At 40.8% G+C, this 26564-nt stretch overlaps 1 protein-coding gene across 1 annotated transcript; it reads left to right on the top strand.

Annotated features, from left to right (window-relative positions):
• Positions 1-26542, top strand: LOC149285791 (heparan sulfate glucosamine 3-O-sulfotransferase 6-like). The gene is made up of 3 exons (XM_089494852.1): positions 1-752; positions 20303-20916; positions 26400-26542. The coding sequence occupies exons 1-3, from the start codon at positions 1-3 to the stop codon at positions 26540-26542; spliced, it is 1509 nt and encodes a 502-aa protein (XP_089350978.1).
• The last annotated feature ends 22 nt before the right edge of the window (positions 26543-26564 follow it).

The raw sequence follows: 26564 nt of genomic DNA, 5'->3' as shown, positions 1-26564 counted from the left end.
ATGGGATGTGGATTCATAAAGCCTCGCATTGGATTCGGCCACTTGGGAACACTGAGGGTTCAGCCCAAAGTCTCGCTCTTCCTGACTATGATCTTCCTTTTCACCTACTTTTTCTACTGCCTGACCGGGTCCTGCTGTGAGTCTCAGCCGGGTAACCCCTCTCCGCGGGCAGGGCTGGCGGCAGCCCATGCGTCGTCTTCTTCCATGGGGGCCTTGGCCAGTGGTGCCCAAGACCCGTTGCACTCCGGTTCTGCTTTGGGGGGACTCTTGCGCTCTAGGTCTGTTCTCGGAGACCCAGTACACTCTAGCGCTGTTTCTGTGGAGAAGTTGCAGCCTGACACGGTTCTTAAGGACTTCATAGAGTCCAACTCTTATCTTCAGCGCTCTTTGCACTCCGGCTCCGCTCCGAAGGACTCCTGGAGCTTCGGTTCCGCACAGGAGTACCCTGCACACACAAACTCCGCAGGTGCCGAGGAGGCACGGAACTCTATATCCAATGGCTCTGCGGGGAGATTGACTGGACCATCTCATCCCACCAAAGCCGTGCACAGACACACTCAAAGCCCCGGTGCTGTCTCCATTCACACCGGTGCTGGGAGTAAGAAGTTCCCCCAGGCTATAATTGTAGGTGTGAAGAAGGGTGGAACCAGGGCATTGCTGGAGTTCCTTAGAATTCACCCAGATGTCAGGGCGCTGGGGGCCGAACCCCACTTTTTTGACAGATGCTATGACAAGGGACTGGAATGGTACAGGTAAGAATATTAATATGAGAACATAGAATTTGACAGCAGATCCGACCCATTTTTTTTAGGCTGTAAATCATTCTTTGGTCTCATCTTACATCCAGGAGTCATTTTCCTTTCCCATGCATGTTTAAATTCCTTCACTGTGTTAACCTCTACCACTTCTGCCGAGAGGCTGTTCCATTTGTCCACCACCCTTTCAGTAAAAGGAAAACATTATCTGGATGTGCCTCTGGCTGAAACCTATGGAGAAAATTCCATTAACGCCAGAGGGTTTCATGGAGCAGCAGAAGTAGCGTCAGGTCCATCAAGTAGGTGATGGGTAGCTTCAGGATGACTTCTAGACACTCAGCCTGAACCCTGATATTAGATGGTTAGACCAGCCTGGGCAGATAGCTGTAACGGTTTTGTTCTGGGATTCTCTCATATCCAGGATTAATAAACACACAATACTAAACTCCACATGATATTAGAATTTTCTACTGTTCAGATTTTAGATTGTAAGCTCACGAGGACCCCACCTTTGTATGAAAGTGCCATAAGGCTAGATGGCAGCTCACGGACAGGGTCCTCAACCCCTGCTGTATCTGTAAATGGGTCTGTGTTGTTTAATCAGTTAACTCCCATATTTACGCTATGGAATACGTTAGCACATAATAAATGAATAATAATAATAGATAATTAAATAATAATAACAGCAAACACGACCTAGAAGGTAACCGAGTACCTCGTGTGACCTCGGAAACGCTCGCTCTTCTGTTATTGAGTTAATCGAAGCAGATTTTAAGTCATTTATAGATAACGGATGTCCCGTTAGCAGCCTAAATTTTTTTTAACACTTTCAATACCATAAGCTCTGGGATTCCAAGGAAACTTGCCAAAGCAACTGTTAGTAGCCAGAGGGCAAGTTGTAACATTGTCTTTGGGTCTGAAACTTTTTTTTAGTGGATTTTCTAATAAATAAATAAATACATAAATAAAATCATTTCTTTTAATGTAAATAACCTGTTTTGATGTTTTCTGAATAAACTGTTTATCAGGGTTCTGTATTGCATGTTTGTTTTTTTATATATAGGACCTGATGGGTTTTTGAATGGTCCAAAGTTTCGAGATTCTTAGAGGAAATATTTTTTCCCCCCACTAGAATGTTCAGTGGATTTTTGGAACAAGAAGTCTATACCAAGATTTTATTTTTATCTAAAAAAATACATTATAGTCTCTAAACACATTTTTATATATATATATATATATATATATATATATATATATATATATATATATTTATTTATATATATATATATATATATATATATATATATATATATATATATAAAATATATATATATATAAAATATATAAAGTAATCTGACCTCTAGTTTGGGAAAGTTAAGTTCTTGCATTTACTTTTTGTAAATATTTGTAGAGAATAGATAATGACATCTGGCGATGACATCATTATATAATCCTCTATATAACTGAGAATTCATTTAATAAATTTAGAACGTTGGGGTCAAGGAGCGTGGGAAATAAGATGGAAGGGCCCATAAAATACTCTAAATTGTTAAGGCTGGAAAGAGAAGGACTCCCAGAGAGGTCTGCATGTTACATGTTACCAGGGATCATTAAATTCCCTCCATACGTGTACTTGGTAGGTGATGTATGTATGTCATATGTTTGCACTTGTCCTCATTCATAGAATTCCAGAATTTGCGTCCTATGTAACGTTAAGTTCTCTCATTGTATTAGCTTCTGCCACCTCTGCTGGGACATTGTTCCACTTATCTACCACCCCCACAGATATTCACTAGGCAGTCTGTTTCTACTTTTCCACTTCCCAGCTGTCCTGTATTGAAAAGACATCTCGGTTTTAACATGTTTGGGAAATCAAATGTTTCCCATAGTACTGTAATAATTAATATTGTTTGAACTTGCTGCCAACAGGCTTAAAAAAAACCCAACTTCTTTTCTTTTTGGAGAAAATTCAGATAGAAATGCGAGTGTTTAGTAAGAGCTGTAAGAGGAGGTTTTTATCCTCTGTGAGCAATTTTATTTGGGCATTTAATGGAAAGAGCGTTGCTTTTGATCTGTGTCTGGGGCACATACTGTCCGTATTTCCTAGCTCTCCTTTGCCAAAAATGTGATAACAATACACAGCTTTATGGTAGCATAAAACACGCATCTAATGTATGATTACATGGGCTGGATCACCCCTGGCTATCGTTCGTATCCAGACAGTTTCCTCTTTCACATTGCAAGGCTGTTACCGGAGCAGTCGGGGAAAAAGAAACATATAATCTGCCGGCAGATCGGCCCCATTCGGCCCCCGTCTAGTCAGCTGTTTCTCCTGCTGTAACGACTCAGACCTTAATCAGTCGTTGGTCTCGTCTTAGATTCAGGAGCCGTATGCCTATCCCATGCATGTTTAATACCCTCACTGTATTACCCTCTACCACTTCTGCTGGGAGACTGTTCAGTTTATCTACCACCCATGTCTCCAAATTACCATCGTCGTCATTCCTTAGAAGCTAATGCTATTAGAAAATTACCAAACCGCCCTTTTTCCTATAAATGAACGGCTTCAGGTGCAGCTAAGTAGCAGATTTGTCATTTTCTATATTCCAATGAAGCTTTAAATATATATATATATATAAAAGCAACTTTAAAGAAACACTTTCTTTAATTTCCATGTTAACATCCTATCAGCGCCACCGTCCGTGTCAATGATGAATTATGATCTTAATGCTACATATGGTCCTAAAAGTGTAAAAATCAGAAGAGTAGCTGGAACTGCAGCTTTAAACAATGGGAACTTTGTGAATCGCAAATGTTGGGTTCCGTCTGGGTTATTATTCTTATTTTAGGTGTTTAATTCATTAGTTGATGATTCTGCCGATGAGTTGGGTGTCCGGGGTCGCTTCTTATAAGTTTCCGTATGATATCCTTCACCCCAAGTTGTTTGGAATCTTGCTAACTCGTTTCCTACGCTCCAGGCTGTTGTTATTTTGGGTAAAACTTACTAATAGCGCTAACAAGAGGGTCATGGCCTCTGCAACGTGATACTCGTAGGATACTAAATACTCGGTGTCATGACCCTCGCAGGGTGCCGTCTGCGATAACCTGTTCGTCTCTAAATATGTCGAACCCCTGCAGGTCTCAGCTGCACGTTACTCAGAAGCCTCTTCTCGTTCCAAGACCAGGACTTGTTCTCCAGTCTCGGGGTTGATGATCAGTGTCACAAAAACTGGAGTTTTTTTTAAAATGTATTTTTTATTAATTTTTAAATGTATTTATTTTTTGATGCCAGCATTTTTGCATTGGGGACAAAGTAAGGTTGTAGGAAATCCTTTTGTACAGCGCTGCGGAATAGGATGGCGTTATAAAACAATAAATAATAATATTAATAATAATGGTTGCATAAAATTCCAGATACAGGTTCACAAAACGCCGCGTTGCTCGTTGCCGCAGCGCTCTTAGACGGCGATCTACAGTATTTATTATACGTGAGATACTCTCTAAACACTTCTAATGCTTTTGAGAGGCTCCCCTGCCTAATCCTGAGAAGATTAGCGGCTCTTTGTAACGGTGCCGGCGTCTTCACGCCCCAGAAGCCGGTTCCGATAATGTTCTTAGTGTCAAACTGTCTATAAAGGGAATTAGGCCTCTCTGATACAGCGTGCGCTCTCATTCCTCCTGTCTGTCTCAATCTTCATATCTCAGACATGGGGAGGGGGGTCAATGATATTGGCAGTTCCAGATACTCCGTATACCCCCAGGACCCCCGGGTGTCACCGCGTTTGAAATCTAATCTGTAACTCTAGAGAAATCGCCCGAGAGTTACGAACATGTAGCAACCAGAAGAGGAGGATCTGCGGGAAACCAAACCGTTCATATTTATGAAAACTTCTTTTTTTCCCCTGTTTTTAACAAGTTGAGTGACGTAAGAAGGCAGATTACGCGGAATCCTGTGATTTATCCGCACGGTCGAGGATGACGGCTGAATTGTAGCGACAGGGAATACTCGATCAGCTTTTGTGGGATTCTTTTTTTTTTTTTAGAGCTGGAAGGTTTCCCCATAATGGAAAAATTATATTTAAAAATATATTCAAAAACAAAATACAGACGTTACGTATATTTAAAGTCACATAATATTTGAACAATTTCATTTAAAGGTTATATTCCAAAGTGTTTTTACTTAGTTCCTTATAAACTGCCTGTAGCAATGCTAAATATTCGTTAAAAATAAAACTCATCTTGATGGGGTGCCTGCGACCATCATCTATATCCGGGAGCCTTCTAAATGAGGCGACCCTGAGACTCTAAATAATTAGCCCTTTAAGTTCCCGACGTGCAGATTCTATGTAGCGACTCATCAGCTGTGTTAATCACGTGACCCTAATACCGGTCGTCATGGAGACCTTGACTTGTCATTATTTAAAGATACACTTAATCGGGTCACCTGCATTCAAGCAGGGATATCAACCATAACATACTGGGAACAAAAGCACCAACTGGGAGTCTCATAAATGATCACAGCGGGGAGAAAAGGAAGGAGTCAGACTGTGAGACTAGGAGAATCTGCCCCTTCACCCTGAGACTGGGGCAAAAACCCTGAGATTCAGGGGCAAAGTCTGAGCATGCTCAGGGGAGCTGCTATTATAATGGGGGGTTTTAAGGCAGGGACCCCAGCACTGAAGCTCGGGTTGGGGCGTCTCCTAAGCCTAGCCATTAAAATCATTGAAAACACAAAAGAGTCCAAGTCAGACCTTCTCTGTTAATTAGCCGAGTGTTCCTACTCCAGTTCAAGTGAGTGATGATCGGTTACGAGTACTTCTTTGATTGGTTGAATGTATTGCATTTGAGTAGTCCTCTCCTACAGAAAAAAAGATGGCAGCCGTCAGCAATCATTATTGTTTAAGTTTTCTGAAGTCATTAAACGTTAGAAAACAAAACACCGCCAAGGGATACTATAGACGGATGCGAGTTTGGGAAGCGACTCCGCAGGATAATAAAGAATGCGGTCAAAGCGCGTGAACAAGGTTTGACTAATTAGTTATAAGACGGGGCTCACGTTTCTCTCCTGCCATCCATTGGCTTCACCTGCCAATAATTCCTTCGAGTAACCGGCGCTCCCGTCAATGCACTTCCCCATATCGACTTAAACAATGCTAAACGCAACGTCGGAGCTCCCTGTGGGGTTTGTAGATGGGTTTAACCCTTTGCTGACACAATACACGGTAAAATTATTCTTTTTTTTGACTCATCAAAAATGATTTGTTGAGAAAGCATCAACATATCCCAATTGCCGAGTTGCCAAACAACATTACTGGCAGTGAGGGCTTACAACCTAAACTCACCCTGGATCGAATTTCCTTATCTATTTTACTATTTAACCCCGCATGCATTTCATATCTAGAAAAACATCCAAACATTTTTATATATATATATATACATATATTGGTCAAACGAGCCAAAACGACTTAAATTTCCAAAATGTAACCTTCTTCCAGTCTTAAGGGGATGCCCACGTGTTGTCTGGAAGGTACGATTTTTAAAGAGCTCTCCAAAAAGATTGCATATAAAATACTTAAATTAAAAAACACTACCCAGTGCGTAAGGTAAAGATGGCTCTGCCTGCAAGCTGACAATCTAGTGTATTGTACTCGTGGCTGTCCATGTTCGTGTTCATAGTGTTGTCTATTAAGATATTCTGTGTCACTGTGGTAGAGCTTCCCTTAGCTTTGTTATCAGTCACGATCTTGGCCATGAAATTAGCTACCGGCTGGGCTATCGGAGATCTCCATGCCCCGGGGGGTGTCTTGCTTGCCCTGGGTTTGTATGAACGGGCAGAGGATACGCATCCGGTTTCCTTAGATCGGTTTAAATGATACCATATGGGCATTGGAAGCACCGGGACAGCCCCGCACCGTATCTGTCAGATGTCACTGCTTCCCGTCCGCGCTGGCCTCTTTGTACATTGGGTAGTGTCAGCCGTGTGCCTTTGACGTTGGCCGTATCCATTCTTGTTCGGATAATTAAGCAGGCGGCCACAAAGATTCACGTTATTTCTTTCGCTCTCCTGGACGAAGTATTCTGAAAAAATAATGAGCTGCATTAATAGTCCAGGTTCCGAAATATGTAAACTGTAACAGCTGGCTGCTAGAGTGGTCGTTGGTCTCATCTTAGATTCAGGAGCCGTATATGTCTATCCCATACATGTTTAAATCCCCTCACTGTATTAGTATCTACCACTTCTGCTGGGAGGCTGTTCCGCTTATCTAGTATCATTTCAGGTTATAGAGTACACTTACCAGTCTTACCACTCTTGATTGCTCTGGAATTATCATGCTCCTGTTGGAATGGCTTGGAAATTGACCGGATCGGGCTCATAACAACAGAAAATTCCCAAAGCCACACTAAGTCCCTCTAAAAATACCATCCACAACAATCTCACTTTAGTGTGATTTTTATATAAATCAGCGGAAACAACCCATCACGTGTGTATAGCATAGAAAATGAGTGTACTGAGCGTGTGCAAGACCTGTACAGGAGTATGCTTCCTGCTTTAGTAAAGGTAGGTGGGGGAGGAGTTAAATAAAATGGACAAATCCAATATCAATTTAAGATGAAAACAGGGCTGGAGCGGACCTGTAACACCCTATGAAGATGACATTTTTTTTCTTCCTTATGAGGCTGAACAAATTAAGTTGCCTGTAAGAGGGGAAACATTTGTTACATGGAGGGTTGGTTATGGCGAATGTATCTGACAATGTAACCGTATCAAAGCAGATGGCGAGAGCTACAAGGCGAAACGTTTTAACAAGGCTCACCTTTAAAGTTCACGTTTCTCCTTGACATATGAAGTTGAATTCATATCTTATTGGTCGACTTCATGCTTTTGCAAACAAATGCACTGGAATGGTGGATTTCAAACGATACTAAAGCCCAACAGCGGTAGTGGCTGAATCTTATTCAATAATAATAATTATTAAAATAATAATATTAAATAAAATACCATTGCATAATACATAATAATGCAATCTAAGTAATTGAAAAATGTTTAATCTAAAAAAATACATAATTTAAGATATTCTAGACTGCTCTGTTTCCAGGAAAGGGGAACTAATTTTCATTCGCACCTTTTCGCAAGAAAACTTCCTGAACAGAGGGATGTGAAAGGCACACCAGGAAGTAACTGAATCCATGTAAAAAATATATAAACATAAATCAAAAAGATTTATCTGTTCCATGCTAAATTTCTTAAATGTACAACTGCAAAGCGTATTGGTTTATTTGATAAATTTGCTTCTTTGGCAGAATCTGGTTGGTTTTGGGGTCCCTGAGAGGGAGGGGTTCAGGAGGCTGTGGGTAAATGTGGGTATTTTTATGGAACACACTTTTATGCCATAAAAGCCGGGCACTATATTCATGCCTGGAGCGACCCCCCCCCGTTGCGGGATGTGGGTAGGCGGTCCTGCTGATGTTGGTGGGCGGACCCCATGGTGTCAGTGGGCGGCCCGATGCCATCAGTGGGAAGTGGGCGAGGAGTGGGGCGTGCCCCAATGCTGCTTCCGCGCCCCGGAGTTTCCCTGTAGTGACTCGGAGACCCGGAGAAGCGGTGCTTCACCCGGAAACTCCGGCGAAACCCAGGAGAGTTGCCAGGTATGATCATATTGCTCTATCAATATTTACCCGTAGTTAAGGTAACGAGTTTAACACGCTGATAACTAGCCGAGGAAAGCCTCGCAGGCAGTTCATGTTTTCTTTTTACTTTACTTTTTATACTGTGTGGCATGAAGGCAATCAGGGATAATTTGTCTAATTGAAGACATCTTGTGCATTTCCTATTTGTTTCTTTCCATGATGTCCGAAGCCAGGACATGGGAATGTTTACAGCACGCAAGGCATGAGGGTCCCAGCGTTTCGACCGCAGAGGCCGTTAACACCAGCGGAAGTGGAAAACAAACTACTTAGGTCTCATCTTCTGGCATATTAAGGGCATGGACCTCTTCTGCGCATCCCCCGTGGATCACAGAGGCTTCCATTGCTCCCCCAGCCGGCACCAGACCCCCTCCACACATCGGAGATGCATTTCAGGTTGACAGCACCCCTCATCCCCGGTACCCCCCTGATATTTTCACTGTATGAAGAGGAAGAAATGTGAGAATTGAGAGAAAAGTCTTATTTTTCAGCCACCGGGTATATCTCTCATTATACAAACCTTTACATCCTACGTGTTACTAACAGAACGTACCCTCAGGTGACATTTGTAATACAGGAAGGCAGTTATTGCAGGATAAGTACAAATATATTGCAAGAGAAAATACTTGTATTATTAACCGGCTGCCATAAAAGCCAAGCTGTCTCACGAGCAGGAGTAACATTTTCTGCAGAATTGAGTTTCTGAGCAACAGGTTGGTAAATCGAGGCAGCGAAGACCCCGCTTCCCACCTGCCCCGGAATCTGCTACTGAACTCCAAAGAGCGCAATGCTTTCCCTTGGGCAGGACAGAGAATTGCGTCCGTTCTTTTCAGGCAGATGTAATTCATTTGTGGTCCCTGGCAAATCTTCTAGCTCGCATCCCAAGGCAAAAGGATAGTCTCGTCTCATACAACCCCCATAAAAAGAGAATGCATATTAAAGGGACAATTGTAGTCCCTGACAGCCTCACCAAAGAAGAATTAGAAACAGAATTAGACAGGAGATAGGAACCATTCATCCTATCTAGTCTGGCCATATGTTTCGAGTAAAACAAAAAAATAAACGTTATGCTAGGTAGAAGCTGCAGTTCCAGATCTGCAGCAGAACATCTCCTCCGTGGTCCAATGATTCTTGCCACAGACTGACTGCTTGTACATTTAAAGGGACTTCTTATCTGTCATTAAAGTGCACATGATGGCTGGAGTGCCCCTGTAATGTACTCTGTGAGTACTTTCATATGCATACATTAACCTTTTACTTTAGTAGAAGCTGCAGCTCCAAGCCAAGGATCTGGGAGTGGGGGAAATGCATGGGAGGGGGGTAAGAGCAAAGATCTGGATTCTGGGTTGGATAATCATGCGTTCTCCAGAAGCCAGTTGTAGAAAGTTACACATCGAGAGTTCAAAGATCACCTGCAACAAATGCGTTCCCCCCCCACCCTCAAACAAGCATTTCAAAGCCCCTCTAGGGTATCAGTGGGCTATTGTGCGCTCGGCTCACATTTTTAGGCTGCACTTGAAACGTGTAAACTGCGGGGGTTCAAACAGCTTGGGTTTTTGTTACATTGTTTTTCCCCCGGAGGGCACTTTATTTCACTGTTCTGTATAAACCTGCGGCTTCCCCTGACCAGGAATTCACTGGGAAACTTTATCGGTTTCATGGTCCTTTTTTTACAGACCAACAACAGACCCTCTCTCTTTCCTTAGGTCCGGCTCTAGGGTTTCATTAGAGCTTGAAAGGCAGAGTTCTTTCTCATCTAGGCTAACGGTTAAGTTATCTGATCTTCTTTTAAGGCAACATCTGGCATGTTGGGAACTCTTGCAGGAATCCGAGGGTTATGTTCACTGTTCACATACCAACAAACACAATTCATTGGATTTCTTTCATTCCGTGTTCAGGTTTTTTGACGCGGAGACAGCATGGGGAATATACGTTACGGTTTGGAATCTAGTAAAGCAACATGGCGTGTAAGAGAATCCAGAAGCCCATATCAGAAGGTTAAAGGGTATGTTTGCCCCGGGAAGCTTACGATCAATAGGCATGTCTGGCGGGGAGGCAGGTATCTGCTGTCGGTTGTGTAAGATGTCTTGGCGTAGGCGGCTTCAGTTTGGTCCGGAATGTGAATCTGCTGATGAAAAGGAAGTTCCTGAGATATTGAGATGGAGATTCCTGTATGGAGCGCATGCCTTGACGTCATTCCCATTGTGTGTTATTCTATAAGAGATATCCAACAGGCAGCAGTCCAGATGTCGTGGAACAGTAACTCCCATAATGCTTTAAGCAACCAGCCAATACCTCCCAACAGTCCCGATTTCAGGGTATTGTCCTGCTTGTGTGGGCAGTGGGGATCATGAGCCAGTTGGGAAGATCCACTGATCAGCGGAGGTCTCCTGGTTCTCAAGACGCTCTGAAGCTGAGCGCCACCTGTCCACTTCGGCCACTTGCCCCTCTCCCCGTCTCTTGCCTCGGACCCCTGGAATGTTAGGGTGGAAAGCCGGCACCCTAAACAGAAAATGAATGCGTTTATAAATGTGTAAGACTGGAGGAAGGTACACTCCATGACGTTAATGCGCATGGTGGCTGGGAGTTTTTAGCTCGTAATTAACACATTTTCATCCAAATCGCTTACAGGGATTCAGAAAATAAATGGAATCCGTTTGATTTTTTAAGCCTCGTTGTTTTTTAAAACCAATTAGATCGTATTTTGTTGTTTACGTTCCACGTACGAATACGCCATCTACAAATGTGATATTAGACGTACTGTACGCACCCTATATAATTATGATAACGCTATTGTGCTTTTGAGGATACAAAACCTTTTTTTATGCCTATAAATAGTTCAAAGGGATTTTAACATGTGTCTGGCCTGGGGAGAAATAAATACAGGCACTTTAACGTATTTTGACAATTTTTGCACTAGACACAATACTTTGGCCCTTTGTCTTCATTCCTGGGATATCTGCACCACCTCCGTGCCTCCAAGTGATTACTTCTGCTGCAGCTTCGGCTTTGATAATTGGACTTTAAACAAATTTGTAGGAACCCACAAAAGAATGTTTGTTTGAACAATAATTACAGTCTAAAGATCTGACTCTCTGTACTGCATTCAACCCTCCCTATACAGAGAGTACAGAGCATGTTTTCCATGCAAGTTTAAAATCCCTCGCTGTATTAACCCATAACGCTTATGCTGGGAGGCTGTTCCACTTATGTACAACCTTCTCAGCAAAGTAAAAATTCCTTCTGTTCCTTCTCAGCCTCTGATCCTCTAGTTTTAGATTCTGGTCTCTTGTTCTAACTTTCCTCCTCCTTTGGAATAAACTTCCCTCCTGTACTTTTACATGTTTCTATCACATCTCCTCTCTCTCTCCTCCAAATTATACATATTTAGATTCCTTTATTTTAATTTTTAATGAATTTCCTTTTCTGCCCAATACTGTACAGTGTACCAAGATACAACTTACTATAGAGGGTATAATATATGTCTGCCCTTTTATAAAATGATAGGCGGTCCTCTAAACATAGTCCTCCCTGAAGGTGGCACTTATGATACTTTATAAGGGGTTTGCAGGGTTCTTCAATAGCACCACATTATTATTATTATTTTCATTGTTAGTAGTAATAATAATAACAGTGATAAAAATAATAACAGTAATAATATTATTATTTTTATTATCACTGTTATTATTATTATCTTTTATTTATATAACGCTAACAATTTATGCAGCGCTTCATACAATACATACACTCGAGGGGTATGACGAGACTAGAACCGACGGACTAAGACATTAGGTGGAGAGGCTCGGCTTGCAAGCTTACAATCTTGAGATATTGTGAAAGGTGTGAGTATTAAGTTCCCTACACTAATTAGTAAAGGTGCTTGTCTTGGGACTTTAACGATACGACGTTTGCCCGGTGTGAGAGATGGCCGGTCCAGGATTGGGTCCTGCGACCTGACGCTTGACCTGCAAAGATAAGGTCCTACTGGACACGTCTTTGTTCTAATGTGACTTCCATAAGGAGCAGCATCAGTTTATCATAACAGTTCTGTAATTATTGTAACATCAGTTGCCCATCAGGAGGAATAAAAGGGTTCCATTTCTCATAAAGAGAGTCGGAATGCAAACCTCAAAAGGGATTCCGTGCTACTGAAGGCTTTTAGCAGATATAGCCACTTTAAAGCGAGATTAAGGAGCGGAACAGACATTAAACCTCAACCTTCCTCTAAAGAGCAAACTGTAAGCTCTGCAAAACTGGAAAGAAACATTCCGACTCGACAGAAAACAAAGTATCTTTTCATCTCATTAATGCTTCCCATACACAGAAATCCTTTTTTTTGTTTGTTTTATGCCATCGAGTCATTCAGATTCTGATTGAAAGGGAACGTCGACTAAACCGTCTGTAATTCCCAAACATATAAAAATCATTAGTTTTATTATTGGGATTAAATGAAAATTGCTATGAACGTCTGGTTCAAAAGTTGAGAGGTTCTACAAGTCGGCACGAAACACCCTTGCTGGGATTTAAATCCTTTTTCCTCCCCATAAAGATTTTTCATCCCAAATGCATGTCCTGTATTACTGACGATGCCTCGCCAATGCTTCATTTTCCACCCTCTGGAAGCCATGTCTGTTGGGATCACATATATATAAATGTGGTAAAATTATTCATCTCTCCGGGGGTTTATGTCAGTGCTTTCATAGCATCTGCCGATTGAGGAAGAGACAGGAATTATTGCTGCTGTCAGCATGTTTGATTACATATTACCCAAGCCAAGAGACCTGCGGAGGACCAGCGTAAATCTGCATGTAAAGAAAGGCTCCAGCGTTACTTGGGGGGGGGGGGATCTAATAATCTGGATTACATCTGCCAAACCCAATTCCCATTTAGGTCTGGGGGGGTACCTGGATCTTATTAACTCATTTTGCTTGTCTTAACACTAATAAATCAGGTGTTGGAAATAGTATCCACATTTAAAATGCTCTGAGTTTTTAAAGCTTGTCATACAATGCGCTATGGACTATGATGGCGCTATATAAATCTTAATAAGTAATATACATCCTAGACCTTAAGATCCTTTGAGCAGGGTCCTCCTTACCTTTTGTCCCTGTAAATCCACATTGTTATGTCCTGTTTTCCAAGTGTACATCGCTGGGGAACATGACGGCGCTATATAAATCAATAAATAATATTAATAAATTGCAAATTCCAAAAATGTTCCAAAATTATGTTTATAAGGCACGCAAAAAAAAATTCAGTTTTTGCCTAATGTGACTGCATCTAAAGTTTGTAGGGTATCGGATAAATCAGATGGGGGCAATACCATGTTAAGGTTTTTATTACGCTGCGGCCGATGGTAATCTATTTTTGTTTAAAAAATAAATAAAAATCCGAACCTATCCTTTGCTCTGTGACCGCATAAATAGTTGATCATGCAGTATATCTGTCCTAAATGTTCTAGTTTTAAATGTTGTATTTTATAACGAGTGCATTGTGTAACTCTATATATTATTTGAGGGCAATTTCTAAATTTATAGTTATTATTAATGATTTCGGATTAAATTAAAGAGACCCCTCCTCCCCATTAAATATTCCAAAATTAACACAAAATAACAGAATGAACTAAAAGTTTTAAGGAATTCTGACCCTGGGTCGTACCAGAGAGACGTACCGCGCGTGCTTGGAATACTGCGACAAGGAATGACGTTTTAAGTAGATATCCGTTTAATGCGATAATTTCATTCCTGCATCTAGTGGGAATAATTGATTTTAGATTGGGGTGGGGGAGTCCTGGCCGCAGGCTCACAACCTCGGCTAATTTTATTTTAGCTATTTATTAGCCTGTCTCGGTCCCAGGAGAGGCTATAAACGTGGGCCATGTGGATGATGGAGAATGCGTCCGTCTTTACAACTTCTCAGACATTGAGCAAAGTCATTTGAGTTTGTTATTTAGTGCAAAGAATCAAATAATCGCAAGAAAGGGGGCATGCTTAGAATGGTGTTATTCTCCAAGATGAATGAATTTACACGATCCAGATTATGAACGTAAAAGAACAAAAAAAATAATGAAGCCATATACGATGCAGAACTTGTGGCCACATCCTTTTCATATTTGAAAAATACTTTCTGCCCCATCCCGGCCACCAGCCCCAGCGACACACAGACAGTATGCGCCAACTCTGCCGGTCAACGAAGCCATCTAACAACGGAAAAAACTCTGGCTGACTGCTCCCCCGTAAAGTCTGCATATTGTTACCATACCAGGATCTGCCCCAATCGCAGCATGAAGGGGCAGATTTTCAGGGTCCTCTCCTCTGATCTCTGATCATATATAAGACTCCTAGTTGGTACTTTTTTCTCCCAGTGTGTTACGGTTGATATCCCTGCTTGAATGCAGGTGATTCAGTTAAGTGTATCTATAATTAATGAAAAGCCAAGGTTACCATTTGGGGAGTCACTACGTAGAATCTTCGTGATGGGCTATTAAAGGGTTTATGTTTCAAGAGTCTTAGCCTCGGCTCATTTGGAAAGTTTGCAGGTATACTCGTCACATATCTCCAAGCTCACCTATTTACCATGGTGGACCCCCCGCTATGGTCAGGTCCCACCCTACTTTAGGCTTGCCGATCACTATAGTGAAGAGGTGAAGACCCCCAGATGCCCATATGATTCCTGGTGTTCCCATGCGTTCTTCTGTCATGAAATTATGCGCATCAGAAACATTTAAGAACTTCTGTTCCCATACCTGATCCAAACATCTTCCTACACTCTTCACCTTAAAATATTGAGAATTAGGTTTCTACATCATTGGACTTTTTTTTTTTGTTTTTGTTTCCACAAAGCAAAACTAGTAATACGTTAATAAGTGAAATATGCACCGGAACTTGGTTAAAAAAAATATCCCAGCCATCTTCTAAAGACCGGGATGCAGTAATAATGCCCAGATGCTTCGCACATGCGTGGCCAGGAACCCTGCCTTGAGCAGCGTTAGAACTTTAAAGGCAACGCGAAGCATTAGCGTGGATTAACTATATGTCTCGCTGCTCATTTATTAGAATATGTCCTGCTAGAGGCGCGTAATTCCGCTTAGCGTCTTCTCGCAGGACAATGTTCTGTGATTAGAACGAGCTTTATGGTCCTTTGGTGAAGAATAGAACATCCGTCTTTGCCTGGGAGAAAAGCCACTTGAAACGCTTCCAGTCTACCTGGCGCAGTCCTCTCCATCAGTGCCGTAATTAGGCAGTTGGGGCAAAGGGCAAATGTTATGGAAATTATGTAAACCAGCCCCCGCCCCCCTCCTGATGCTAAGTGAAACTGCCTTGAAGTCAGCGGGAACAATTTTGATCCCAGACGGATCATTTCCTCATTAAGCGAGGATATTAGCATATGCATCTCGAGCTTAAAGGCAATTAAATTTCAACCTCGCTGGAGTGAGAGCGGGGAGGCAGACTCGAAAGTTGGCTGGCGGCCTCCGCACATACACACCAAATAAATGCACAAACGGACAGAGAAAGGGGTACCGTTTACAGAAGGACCTCTGAAGCCCCCCTGCTGTGTTTTTAAGTGCCCTAAAAAAAACCCATTAAAGCCATTAAAAGTTTAGACGGAGATTTCCTGTAGCCAGTCTCCAAAGATCTTGGCCGTACTTTCCGGTTAAGACATTGGCACATGGTGCATTTGTTCGAACAGGGGGCAGAAGATATGTAACAGATGCCCCTTCCTACCTCTCAGGGTGAGACGTCGAATCTGGCAGGCAGTACGGGCTCCATCAGGAGTAGCCCTTATGGCTGGCATCAGGGTGGCTCTGTGCAGATAATTGACTTTGTGGCTACAAAAGCCTGGATAACCCATCTGAGGTTAATTTTGTTATTAGCACTTGTTTGTGCGCGGTGGGCGACTGTTGGATGTATCATGCAGAGACGCAAACATCGGCTTTGTGGAAGAAAGGGTACATTGCCAACATGGAAGGTCGTCAATCCTACGTGCAGAAGAATGCGTCGTTAATAACAAACAAAGGCACATGCGCTGCAAAGAAACATACTCGTTACCCACATGTATTAAACATTATAAATGTATAGCTACCGCCTAATCTAACAATAAAGGGTTCTACAATCAGCCTACAGAGAGTTCAGAGCTTCTCCTGGAAGGCTGCTTATACAGAATGACCTTTACTGGTACAATAAAAATAGATCTAAAGACGACGGACATAGAAATATAGAAACACAGAATTCGGCCCCATTCGGCCCCTGTCTAGTCTGCCCGTTTCTCCTGCTGTAAAGACTCAAACCTTAATCAGTCGTTGGTCTCGTCTTAGATTCAGCTGTATGTCTATCCCATGCATGTTTAAATTTCAAGGTATGAACCTCTACCTCTTGTACTGGGAGGCTGTTCCACTTATATACCACCCTCCCAGTAAAGCAGAACTCCCTTACATCGGACAAAACACTGGGGTTTATTCACTAAAAGGAGAGTTGGCAGCAGAGCCTACAAGAAAGATTTAACTCCTTGATTCACTGTACATTATGAAGGGCCAACACCAGCAAGAAGGGCTGAGCTGACCCTGTATAATGGAGAAATGACCCTGATTTAACTATACATTATACAGGGCCAGCCAAATGCTTCCTGCAGCAGAAGCTCGCTGGTGTTATTGGATCAGTTAAAACGTTATTGCTTTTAGTCTTAGCTTGTAAGCTGGTAATAAAACCCTTTTCCCATCAAACCGCATTACCGGTTTTAAAGATCATATAGGTATATATATTTTGGGGAGCCTGGCAAAAAAAACCCATATATTAAAAAAGCCGTTTTTTTCCCAATACTATTTAGTTTTGAGGAATTATTTTAGGCGGTTTCCGATTCCTTTTTTTTTATATCTTTTCCCCCGTTATTCTTGTAGAAAGTAGAGTAATTGTTACATTCAGAAAAGCTTCTGCTGCCATCAGCCCATTAAGAATCATTAGAACAGAGACCAGCGTTCAAGCAGTAATGAGACTTTGTGATGAGAAATCAATTTCTGCGTGTAATGGGATAAAAATGTAGTCTTGGAAAATCTATTCAGGTGCATTTTCAATATTGGATATATTTTTAATAATTAATAGTTTATATTTTTGCAAACAACAAAAAAAAAAAGCTACATAGACATAAATCAGCTTTTAACAATGTTTTAATAGCTGCATGTTCGTCAATTTGGTTTCCTGTTCATGGCTGGGCATCAATTGACCAAATATAATTTTTTACACATATAAAATTACATTTTTTTGTAAACTCAGCTGTTTTTTTTCTGTGTTGTATCTGGTTTAGGATTTAGTGAGCACTCAACTCGTTAAGAGTAGTTAACTTTAAATTTGACTCCAAGTGCCACAAGCAGCCAAAGCTGGCATCGTGCTATGCTTCTTAGCTGCTGGCTAGAAGAATCTCCGGAATAAGCAGAGACCAAACTCTGTAGCGTAGCGAAGAGCTAGAAGTCCAATGATAATACCTGGGAAATGCCAGATTTGTTCTCCAATGTCAGGGTCTCAGGGTGAAGAGGCCAAATCTCAGGACCAAACAGTCTGGAGCGGACTCCTTAGTACACATTTTGCTCCCAGTATGTTAAGGTTGATATCCCTGCTTGAACGCAGGTGACTCAATGAAGTGTATCTTTAAACAGTGACGAGTTTCCATGAGCCATTTGGGTCACACACATTTGGCGAGTCACTACGTTCGCATCTTCCCGATGGGCTGTTAAAGGGTTAATATTTCAAGTGTCGCCGGGGCGGCTTATTTAGAAAAATTCCCAGGTATGACAATGAGCTGGCCTTGTCACCGCTGTCAACAGGTGCCACCACCATCACCTGGGTCTGATGAAAAGATCTGTGGGAGAATTCATTTCTAATTTCTGATAATGTTTGTCGGAATTGCCTTGAATTTCACTCCAATGCAGTTTAGTACATAAAGTCTTGTCGATCACGACAATCCTGTTAGATCCTTAAAACGTTCTGCGCCCGAGTCTTGAACATCCTGTAGCAATCATTTCATATTAATGTATCAATGAGGTTAAAAGTGACTTTGCTGTCACGTAACAGAGATGTGAGCTTTTATAATGTTCCATCTTTAGATGAAACATCTGAGCATCAACTGCGGCTAACAGGGGTCCTTTCCAATTCTCTTATTGATGTGTCCCACACACTGCCAAACTATGGACATTTCCAAGTTGTTCCCTCTACTTGTCAGTTGACCCGTCTGTTTACCTGAAGGGTCTACAAGACATTACAAATTGTGATATAAGGCTGAATGTCTGCTGGCTTTACTGCAGATCGTATACCGCTCTTTGAATTGGCTTTAAATACCTCGAGGCTCTGTTTAGAATTCCAAAGATAGGATTCCCATAAGGTCACCCGGTATTAGCTGTATTTTTAATTAAAGTTACGAGAATACACAGAAAAGTGGAGCCTAATGCATGCTCGGCGTTCGGTGCCCAGTGCAAATCGGATACAAATGGGCGTTATCAATAATTAAGCAATGCAATTTAGTGAAAAGCATGGCAGACGTTAATGAAAATTGGTCTCGGAAAGGTTACGAGGCAGTAGAAGTAGCTGTTCTGCGAGGTAGGAATAGAATCAGTGATGGGGTCTGTAACGGAGGTACTCTGAGCTCAGATTCCTTCCCTTTTGTTCCCCGAGACTCTATGTATTGTTAAGGCATGTGGGGTGATGACATCATATTCCAGTATAGTCTCTATACTTGAGGACCACTGAAGATCTGTTCCTACAGATAGGGTTAGACGGGGGATTAGAATTGGCCCCGGCACTTTAAGGCCAGGGGCTACTACATGAAGTATGTATGGCCACCTGTTGGATACACACAGCCAGTCCATGCCTGCCCAAAAAACACAGATCTCCCCCTCTCCTCACTTAGACTGCCAGGGCCACTCTCCTCCTTGCATTAACATCAGGAACCCCAAAATTATAGGACATGCTCCTCGTATGCAAAAAAAAACGACCTGGAAATATGTCAGCCATAACCATGTGACAATACATATATATAAAGGTTCTGTGCTTTATGCTGAAGACAACTGATAGGGTATTCATTCCCACTAAAACCAGAGACAAACAGCTGAAAGAACCTCCCTCTTATTGGTTGCATGCATTACAGCCATTTGGCCAACAGGTAAAGTTTTTTTTAAGTTTCCAAAAGATAAAGGAGTAGAAATGCAACAAAAACCCCCCAAAAACACTGCATTTCCCCACAAACTCTCAGGGCACAAGAGGTTGGTAAGCACTGCAGGTAATCGCTCAATAATCCTCCTTCCTCATCACATCACAGGGGACATTTTTTATTAGCTTATAATAAACATGATACGGAGGGCAGTTTCGGAGCGAGTCGCCGCCGATTATGAGTTCATCCAATGCGCTTCTTGTCTTGGAAAAAAGTTGGTTCTAATTTCAGCAAATATTACGACCCCTTTCTCTCTCTAATCCCCGGAGTCGCGAAGAGTGAAAAATATAGCTTCCCGTTTTAACCTTTAAACAAAGAGCAGCTATTGGTCTCCTCTGTTTCGGGCCAAACGAAACATTCTTTGTATTCAGCCCGTTTGTAACCGAATATTAGCAAAATGAACTGATGTAGGTTTATGTGGTTAAGCGCACCCATGGGTAACATTATAACGTAAGCTGATTGCAATATGTTTAGAATGTAACGGTACAGAACAAGTGACAGCAGAGTATTAAAGAACATGACCTGATCCTTCGCACGGTCTTGAGATGAAAACAGGGTTCAAAGGCATGAAAAAATCATGGAAAAAATACACGTATGGTGGGTGGATATTATGGGGTAAAACTATATTTAAAATGCATCCATTTACGTTTCTTCTTTTTTCTCTTCAGGAACTTAATGCCTAGGACTTCCGAGGGGCAGATAACCATGGAGAAGACACCAAGCTACTTTGTTACTTCGGAGGTTCCAAAAAGGATCTATAACATGTCCAGGGACACCAAGCTCATAGTAGTCGTTAGAAACCCAGTGACCAGGGCTATCTCTGACTACACACAGACGTTGTCTAAAACGCCATCTCTTCCCAGCTTCCAAGCACTGGCCTTCAAAAATTTCAGCACGGGAATGATTGACACGTCCTGGAGTGCCATCCGCATTGGGATTTATGCAAAGCACCTGGACAATTGGCTCCAATACTTCCCACTTTCAAAATTCCTATTTGTTAGCGGAGAGAGACTGGTCAGTGACCCAGCAGGAGAGATGAGCCGCGTTCAGGTTTTCCTGGGACTCAGGAGGGTCGTCACAGATAAACATTTCCACTTCAACGAGACCAAGGGATTCCCTTGCCTAAAGAAGCCCGAAGGAAGCAGCAGGCCAAGGTGCCTGGGCAAATCCAAGGGCCGACCACATCCCAACATCGATAAGAACGCGTTGAAGCGTCTTCAAGAATTCTATAGGCCGTACAACATGAAGTTTTACCAAATGACCGGTCAGAACTTTGGTTGGGACTGATACTAATTCTGAGAGGCGAGGTGGAGGATGGACTGGGCCATATTGAAGGGTTCTTTTACATGTTTAGATCTTTTTGCCTTGCCAATAACACAATGTCATGGAACTGAATCGAGAACCCAACTTAATGCTTAATTCCTTCCTATAGATAGAGACTTGCCTTAGCCTTTTTTTTTATGTATGTACATAATTACTTGTTGGAAATGCACCCAACAAGAGGATACATTCTCTGTAATCTTACCACCTTCGTCAGTGGACATGTAAAGCTCAGATTTCTGGGAAAACATTATTAGCTTTTTATTATTGTAATAATTATTTATATCAGAGAGCACGGTCATTATGTATGCTGAATGAGTAGAGCGCAACATTTCAAGCACAAGGGGAATAATAAACTCAATTATTAAAAAAGGGGTCTTTGTTAAATATTTGCTTCATTTAAATATGAATATAAGTTTTAATGTAATTTATGCTTAATTGGGATTGAACTGGCAGAGAATTTACAATAATATTACACAGACACTGCTCGACAGTCACAGAACAGATGTTTCTACATCAAAATGAAATTAAAACTGGGTATATGACCTCACTACCCTGATGTCATATTTTTGTGACAGCTTCACCATTAAGAGTTTTACTGCCCTCCATGTTAGGAAAGTTTGCTGCCAAATGATTCAATTCTTAATTAATTATCTAAATATTTTTTGTGAGATATATAGGTTTTATAAAAATGTAGCTAGAGTCAGATGAACAAAAATGACACCTTACAAAAAAGGTTAAACAAATGATCTGCCCCTGCTTATGGTTTCTTTGGCTCATGAAACACGAACAGTAGGAGGGCATCTGTATTAATGAGGCTGTTTGTGTAATGAAAGGGGAGACAGGTCATTAACTTCTAAAGATTAGGATCTGATTAGGAACTTTATGTCGTAGTTCCCATTAGCCAATCATCTGTCTGGGAAAGGCTCTCACAAATGCTGTTGTTATTGAATTCCCTTCACTGCTAATTAATGGTTAAAAAGTACTGCGTGAAACAGCTATTTTGAAGTGAATGAGACGGAAAAAGTTCCCTTTTTTTGTCTAAATATAAAAAATATTACAATCAAATAGGGCAATGAGTTAAAAGTGGTGTTAAGGCCGGGTAGATGAGGGTAGATGTTTCATAGATGCAGAGCGTGTCTTTTTTGGACAAGAAGTAGATGGTTTACTGCGAGATAAAGGGCGCGCATGACACAAAATCAATCGGACTAATAAACGCAACACCTACTGTCCGCTTCGCGTGTTAACACTTTGAGGGTATCAGTGAAAGGTTCGTTTTATGAAGTAGTAGTTAGTAGGATGAAGATACCTCCCATCGGGTAAAATGGGTAGATTAGAAGGGGCGAATGGTTCTTTTCTGCTGTCAGATTTTATGTTGGGGAAGTAATTAGCGTAATTGCTGGATTAAAGTAATCAAAGTTGGGGAAATTCTGTATTTTATTGGTTTGATTTGGAGCCCTGTGGCTTAGATCACATTTCACAATTAGTATGTGAACTGTAGTTTGGGGAGACCTCGTTAGTTTATACAGCCAGCTCCACACTGGAGTCCCGCGACCCCATGTGCGATGGCCTGATCTGTGTCGCTGCTCCCATATGGAAAGAGGAAACGTAACAACCGTGCTATTAATTCCCTGTTACAGGTGGGTTTGTTGAGCGAAAATGAGGTGAGATGATTTTCTCAAGAAACTATCGCAGAAGCCCTTTTTTTCCCACATGGTCAGACTTTTTTGGGGGGTTCACTGTGAAAACATGCTGTTTTACAAAAGGCTTTTTAGGATCTCGGTGCCCTTTGGTCGGTGACCCTTCGGGTGTGGGATGTTGGTCTCAATGTGTTGTCACACTTGTTGGCTTCCCTGAGTAATGGACTGTGTTACTCTTTCTGTTTTGTCTCTAGGCAAAGACATCCGACCAAATTATTCTTGCCTCGGTTTCCCAAGTACCCATAAAACTCTGGAAATACAGATAGTGATCCTATTTATCAGCTGAGTGACCACATTCAGACACATAGCCATTCATATGTAAAATCCCTGGGTCCAGCTTCCAAACAGCTTGTGAATGGAAGCTACACTAGTATCTTAGCAGGGACCTTTTCTATAGCCGCACAATACCATATAGACTATGCTATTAAAAGCATGTGAATCTACCCCCCCCCCTCCAAAAAAAAAACACTGAAAGGCTCTCTTTGCTCTCATTAAAGAGACTCAATAGGCTCCGGCACAGAATGGACCTCAGTACGGTAGCAGGGATTAAGACTTTTGAAGTGTTACACAAACTCTTCGCTGAAAACTAATTGCTGCCCTTGGCTCAGGCTGGTCAAGTATTGGTATTCATTGCATTAGAGCGGAATCACTTATTGGATTGTTCGGCTTTGCTGCCTGCTTCATTAAACCAGGACAAAGAAAAGAAATCTTACAAGGAAATAAACGAGTGAAAGGAGGAAATCGAGTATTGACTTCTTTAGCATTATTTTTTTTTTCAGTTTTCAGAGCTGATATTGAGGCTTATTAGATCAGGATAGACGCCAACTTAAGAAAACATCTCTGAGAAAAAGCTCTTTGGAAGGATTTTTAATTCCAGACATGGACCCATCACGTTAATACTCATGATGCCTCGCATCGTACTGTCTACCCCAATGTGGCATTAGGGCACTAATGTGGCTTTTTAGCTATCCTTGAAGTGTTTCTATACTGCAGTAGACATGGTGTATTTCTTTTAAATGAGCGTAAGAGATATATGAGATATAAGTTGTACCCACGTGAGGTATTTCTTTTATTATCCACAACCATATTCCTCAATAACAAGAAAGAATATAAATGTTGCTCCCATGATACCATTGCTTCATCACTAAGCTTTTGTGCAAGTAACATACACACATATATATATATATATATATATATATATACTGTATAAATATATATATATATATATATATATATACACACAGATCAGAAATACAGCACAGACTTTGTTAATGTTGTAATTGACTATTGTATTTTAATGGAATATCTTTATAAGTGTACAGAGGGCCTTTATCACTCCCATCACTGCTGTGTTCCAATGGCACTTTGTGTTCGTTGAATCAAATTTAAGTTTAAAAGGCTAATTGATCATGAGAAAAATGTTACAACTAGAAATTTTCTTGTCTTCCTTGTTTTACAAAAAAACAGCTAAGTAACCCCAATGAATGGTCATATATATATATATATATATATATATATATATATATATATATATATATATATATATATATATATGTATATATATACCTCTATGTATATATAAATATATAAACATTATATATATATATATATATATATATATAAACCTTATAAATGTATTTTTTGGACCACTATGCCAAAGGAGTGTTTTATTTAGGCTCGTTAGAAATCTCATCTAGCATTTTACAGGACGGATAAAGAAAGTATGCTTTACCATGTAATTATGTGACACATTTTCTGTTGACAAATGATTGATCATAGGGAATTACTATTAACGCTGTGCATTAGGGCATTCTATGTGACGTTTCATACTCAGCCTCTCGGACTTCTCGTTTTGTTTTGTTAAATAATAAAAGTACGTAGTGAGCACTGAGCTCTGGGTGGTTCTGTAAGCATCGTAAGTTTTGCGACTTGTCAATTACAGTCAGCGTGTATGGCAGGGTCATCCAGTCACGTCATTCTCACAGCCTATTACCAGTCTCTGCCTTTCTACAAATGTGACCTTGTCAAACTTTTAGACAGAGGGCAACAATCACATGCTCGGAAGCATTAGTCCAGGGACAACTGTCCGTTGGGTCTGTGGAGCTACCTGCCACCGTACGGGACTCTGTTCCACTAATGTCAATTTAATGTTCGTGAGAAATGATTCACTAGCAGCCAAGATCAAATCGGATGGGTCTTGTAATGACAAGGCGGCTGTTTAGACAGCAAGTGATTGAGCGGTGACATCACCGCAGGATATATATAATATCAAACAAGACAACATTGGCTGTTTAATTATTATTATTATCTTTTATTTACATAGGGCCAACAGTTTCCGCAAGCACTTTTTACAGTCCATACATTCAGAGGGACAAAGCTAGAACTGACAAACTAAGACAACTTGATACGTTAGGGAAAGAGGGACCGGCTCGCAAGAGCTTACAATTAGATTCATTTGAATACATAATAGTTGATGGCACAGTTAAGACTAACATTAGACTAAATGCAGCTAAACTATCCCTAGTTTCATCATTCAATAAACAAAAATATGTATGTGACGCATAGGATTGCATTCCACTGACCGTTTTATACTTGTAATTTATATTTTTACGTCCCAAGACTATATTTACAACAAGAAATTCCATCATTCCTGATAGAAATGTGGAATTTGAAAGGTCAATGTAAATGTCAATGACTATTGAACAACAGTTTCAGGAAGTTTCAGCAAATTGGTTTTAGCAAATTTATAAACATTCAATCAAAACTATTCATTTTAGCAGATATTCTGTACTTAATCGTTACTTCTTCCTTTAATGGGAAGTATTCAGGTACTTTTTTTATTTTTGAAAATTAAATCTTGACTATTAAAATGTAGAGTTCTAAATAGATTGTAAGCCTCTGAGCCGGGCCTTCTTTACCTAATGTATCGGTTTGTCTTAGTCTGTCAGTTCTACTTTTTTCAGACCCTTTGAATGTACGGACTGTACGAAGTTCCACGGAAATTGTTGGCGAAATATAAATAAAGGATAATAATAGTATGTATTAACAATGATAATCCTCATCATCATTTTGGTCAATTTTTGGTTTTTTTTTAGACAAGAAGTTAGTTTTCCTGCAATTTAAGATTTGGACCATCTTAATATTTCTCTAGAATATTTGTATGATAATTTCCATGGTGTTTGCAGCAAATTTAACACTGTGTCAAAGCTTTAAATGTAGACAGAAAAAAGCAACACATGGCACAATTAAAAAAATAAATAAATAAATTCACATATTTACGGAGTTCTGCTCAGTATATGGTTTTTTTTGCCAGGGGTGTTCAGCTTGTGTTGTGATCCTGAAAAAAAAAAAAAGATTTGCATTTGTGAAGCAGATGCTTTTTCCACGCTAATGCAGACCACCCATTCGTTCTATTTTTACAGTATGTTAGGAAGTAGCTAAAATTATCCAGGATATTGAAAGAAAAAAAAAATAAAAGAAGAAAAGGAGAGTCTGGTTTTCTGCATGATTACATTCATACTCTGTAGAAAAGCCTCATGGATTCCCACATCGTGTACATGTTGTTTCAATCATTTCATTCATATGTGTCTGGCAGAGGTCAAAAACTCTCCATTTCACATAACAGCAAACAAATTCATTACTCAACAATAAAACAAGTCCCACACTGCTTACAAATACCACGGTTCTCAGAGGAACTGGGTATGAATTTACAAGCACACACTGAAAGTTCAAATTTTGTTTGAAAAAGAAGAAGATGGGAAAACTCAGGAATTACTTTTTTTAATAAGATTTGCACCAATCTGTTCTTCCACTAATGACTGGACTTGGAATAAAGCATCTATGTTGGATTTAATGGCAGGAAGATTGAATAGAATAATGAAAGAATAGTGTAACCTCATTATAGTTAATG

The sequence above is a fragment of the Sceloporus occidentalis genome, unplaced genomic scaffold, assembly GCF_023333645.1.
Source record: "Sceloporus occidentalis isolate IW3139 unplaced genomic scaffold, rSceOcc1.0.p SCAF_76, whole genome shotgun sequence".
Lineage (NCBI taxonomy): Eukaryota > Metazoa > Chordata > Lepidosauria > Squamata > Phrynosomatidae > Sceloporus > Sceloporus occidentalis.
The sequence above is the reverse complement of the archived record's forward strand: the minus strand, read 5'-3'. Positions and strand labels throughout refer to the sequence as shown.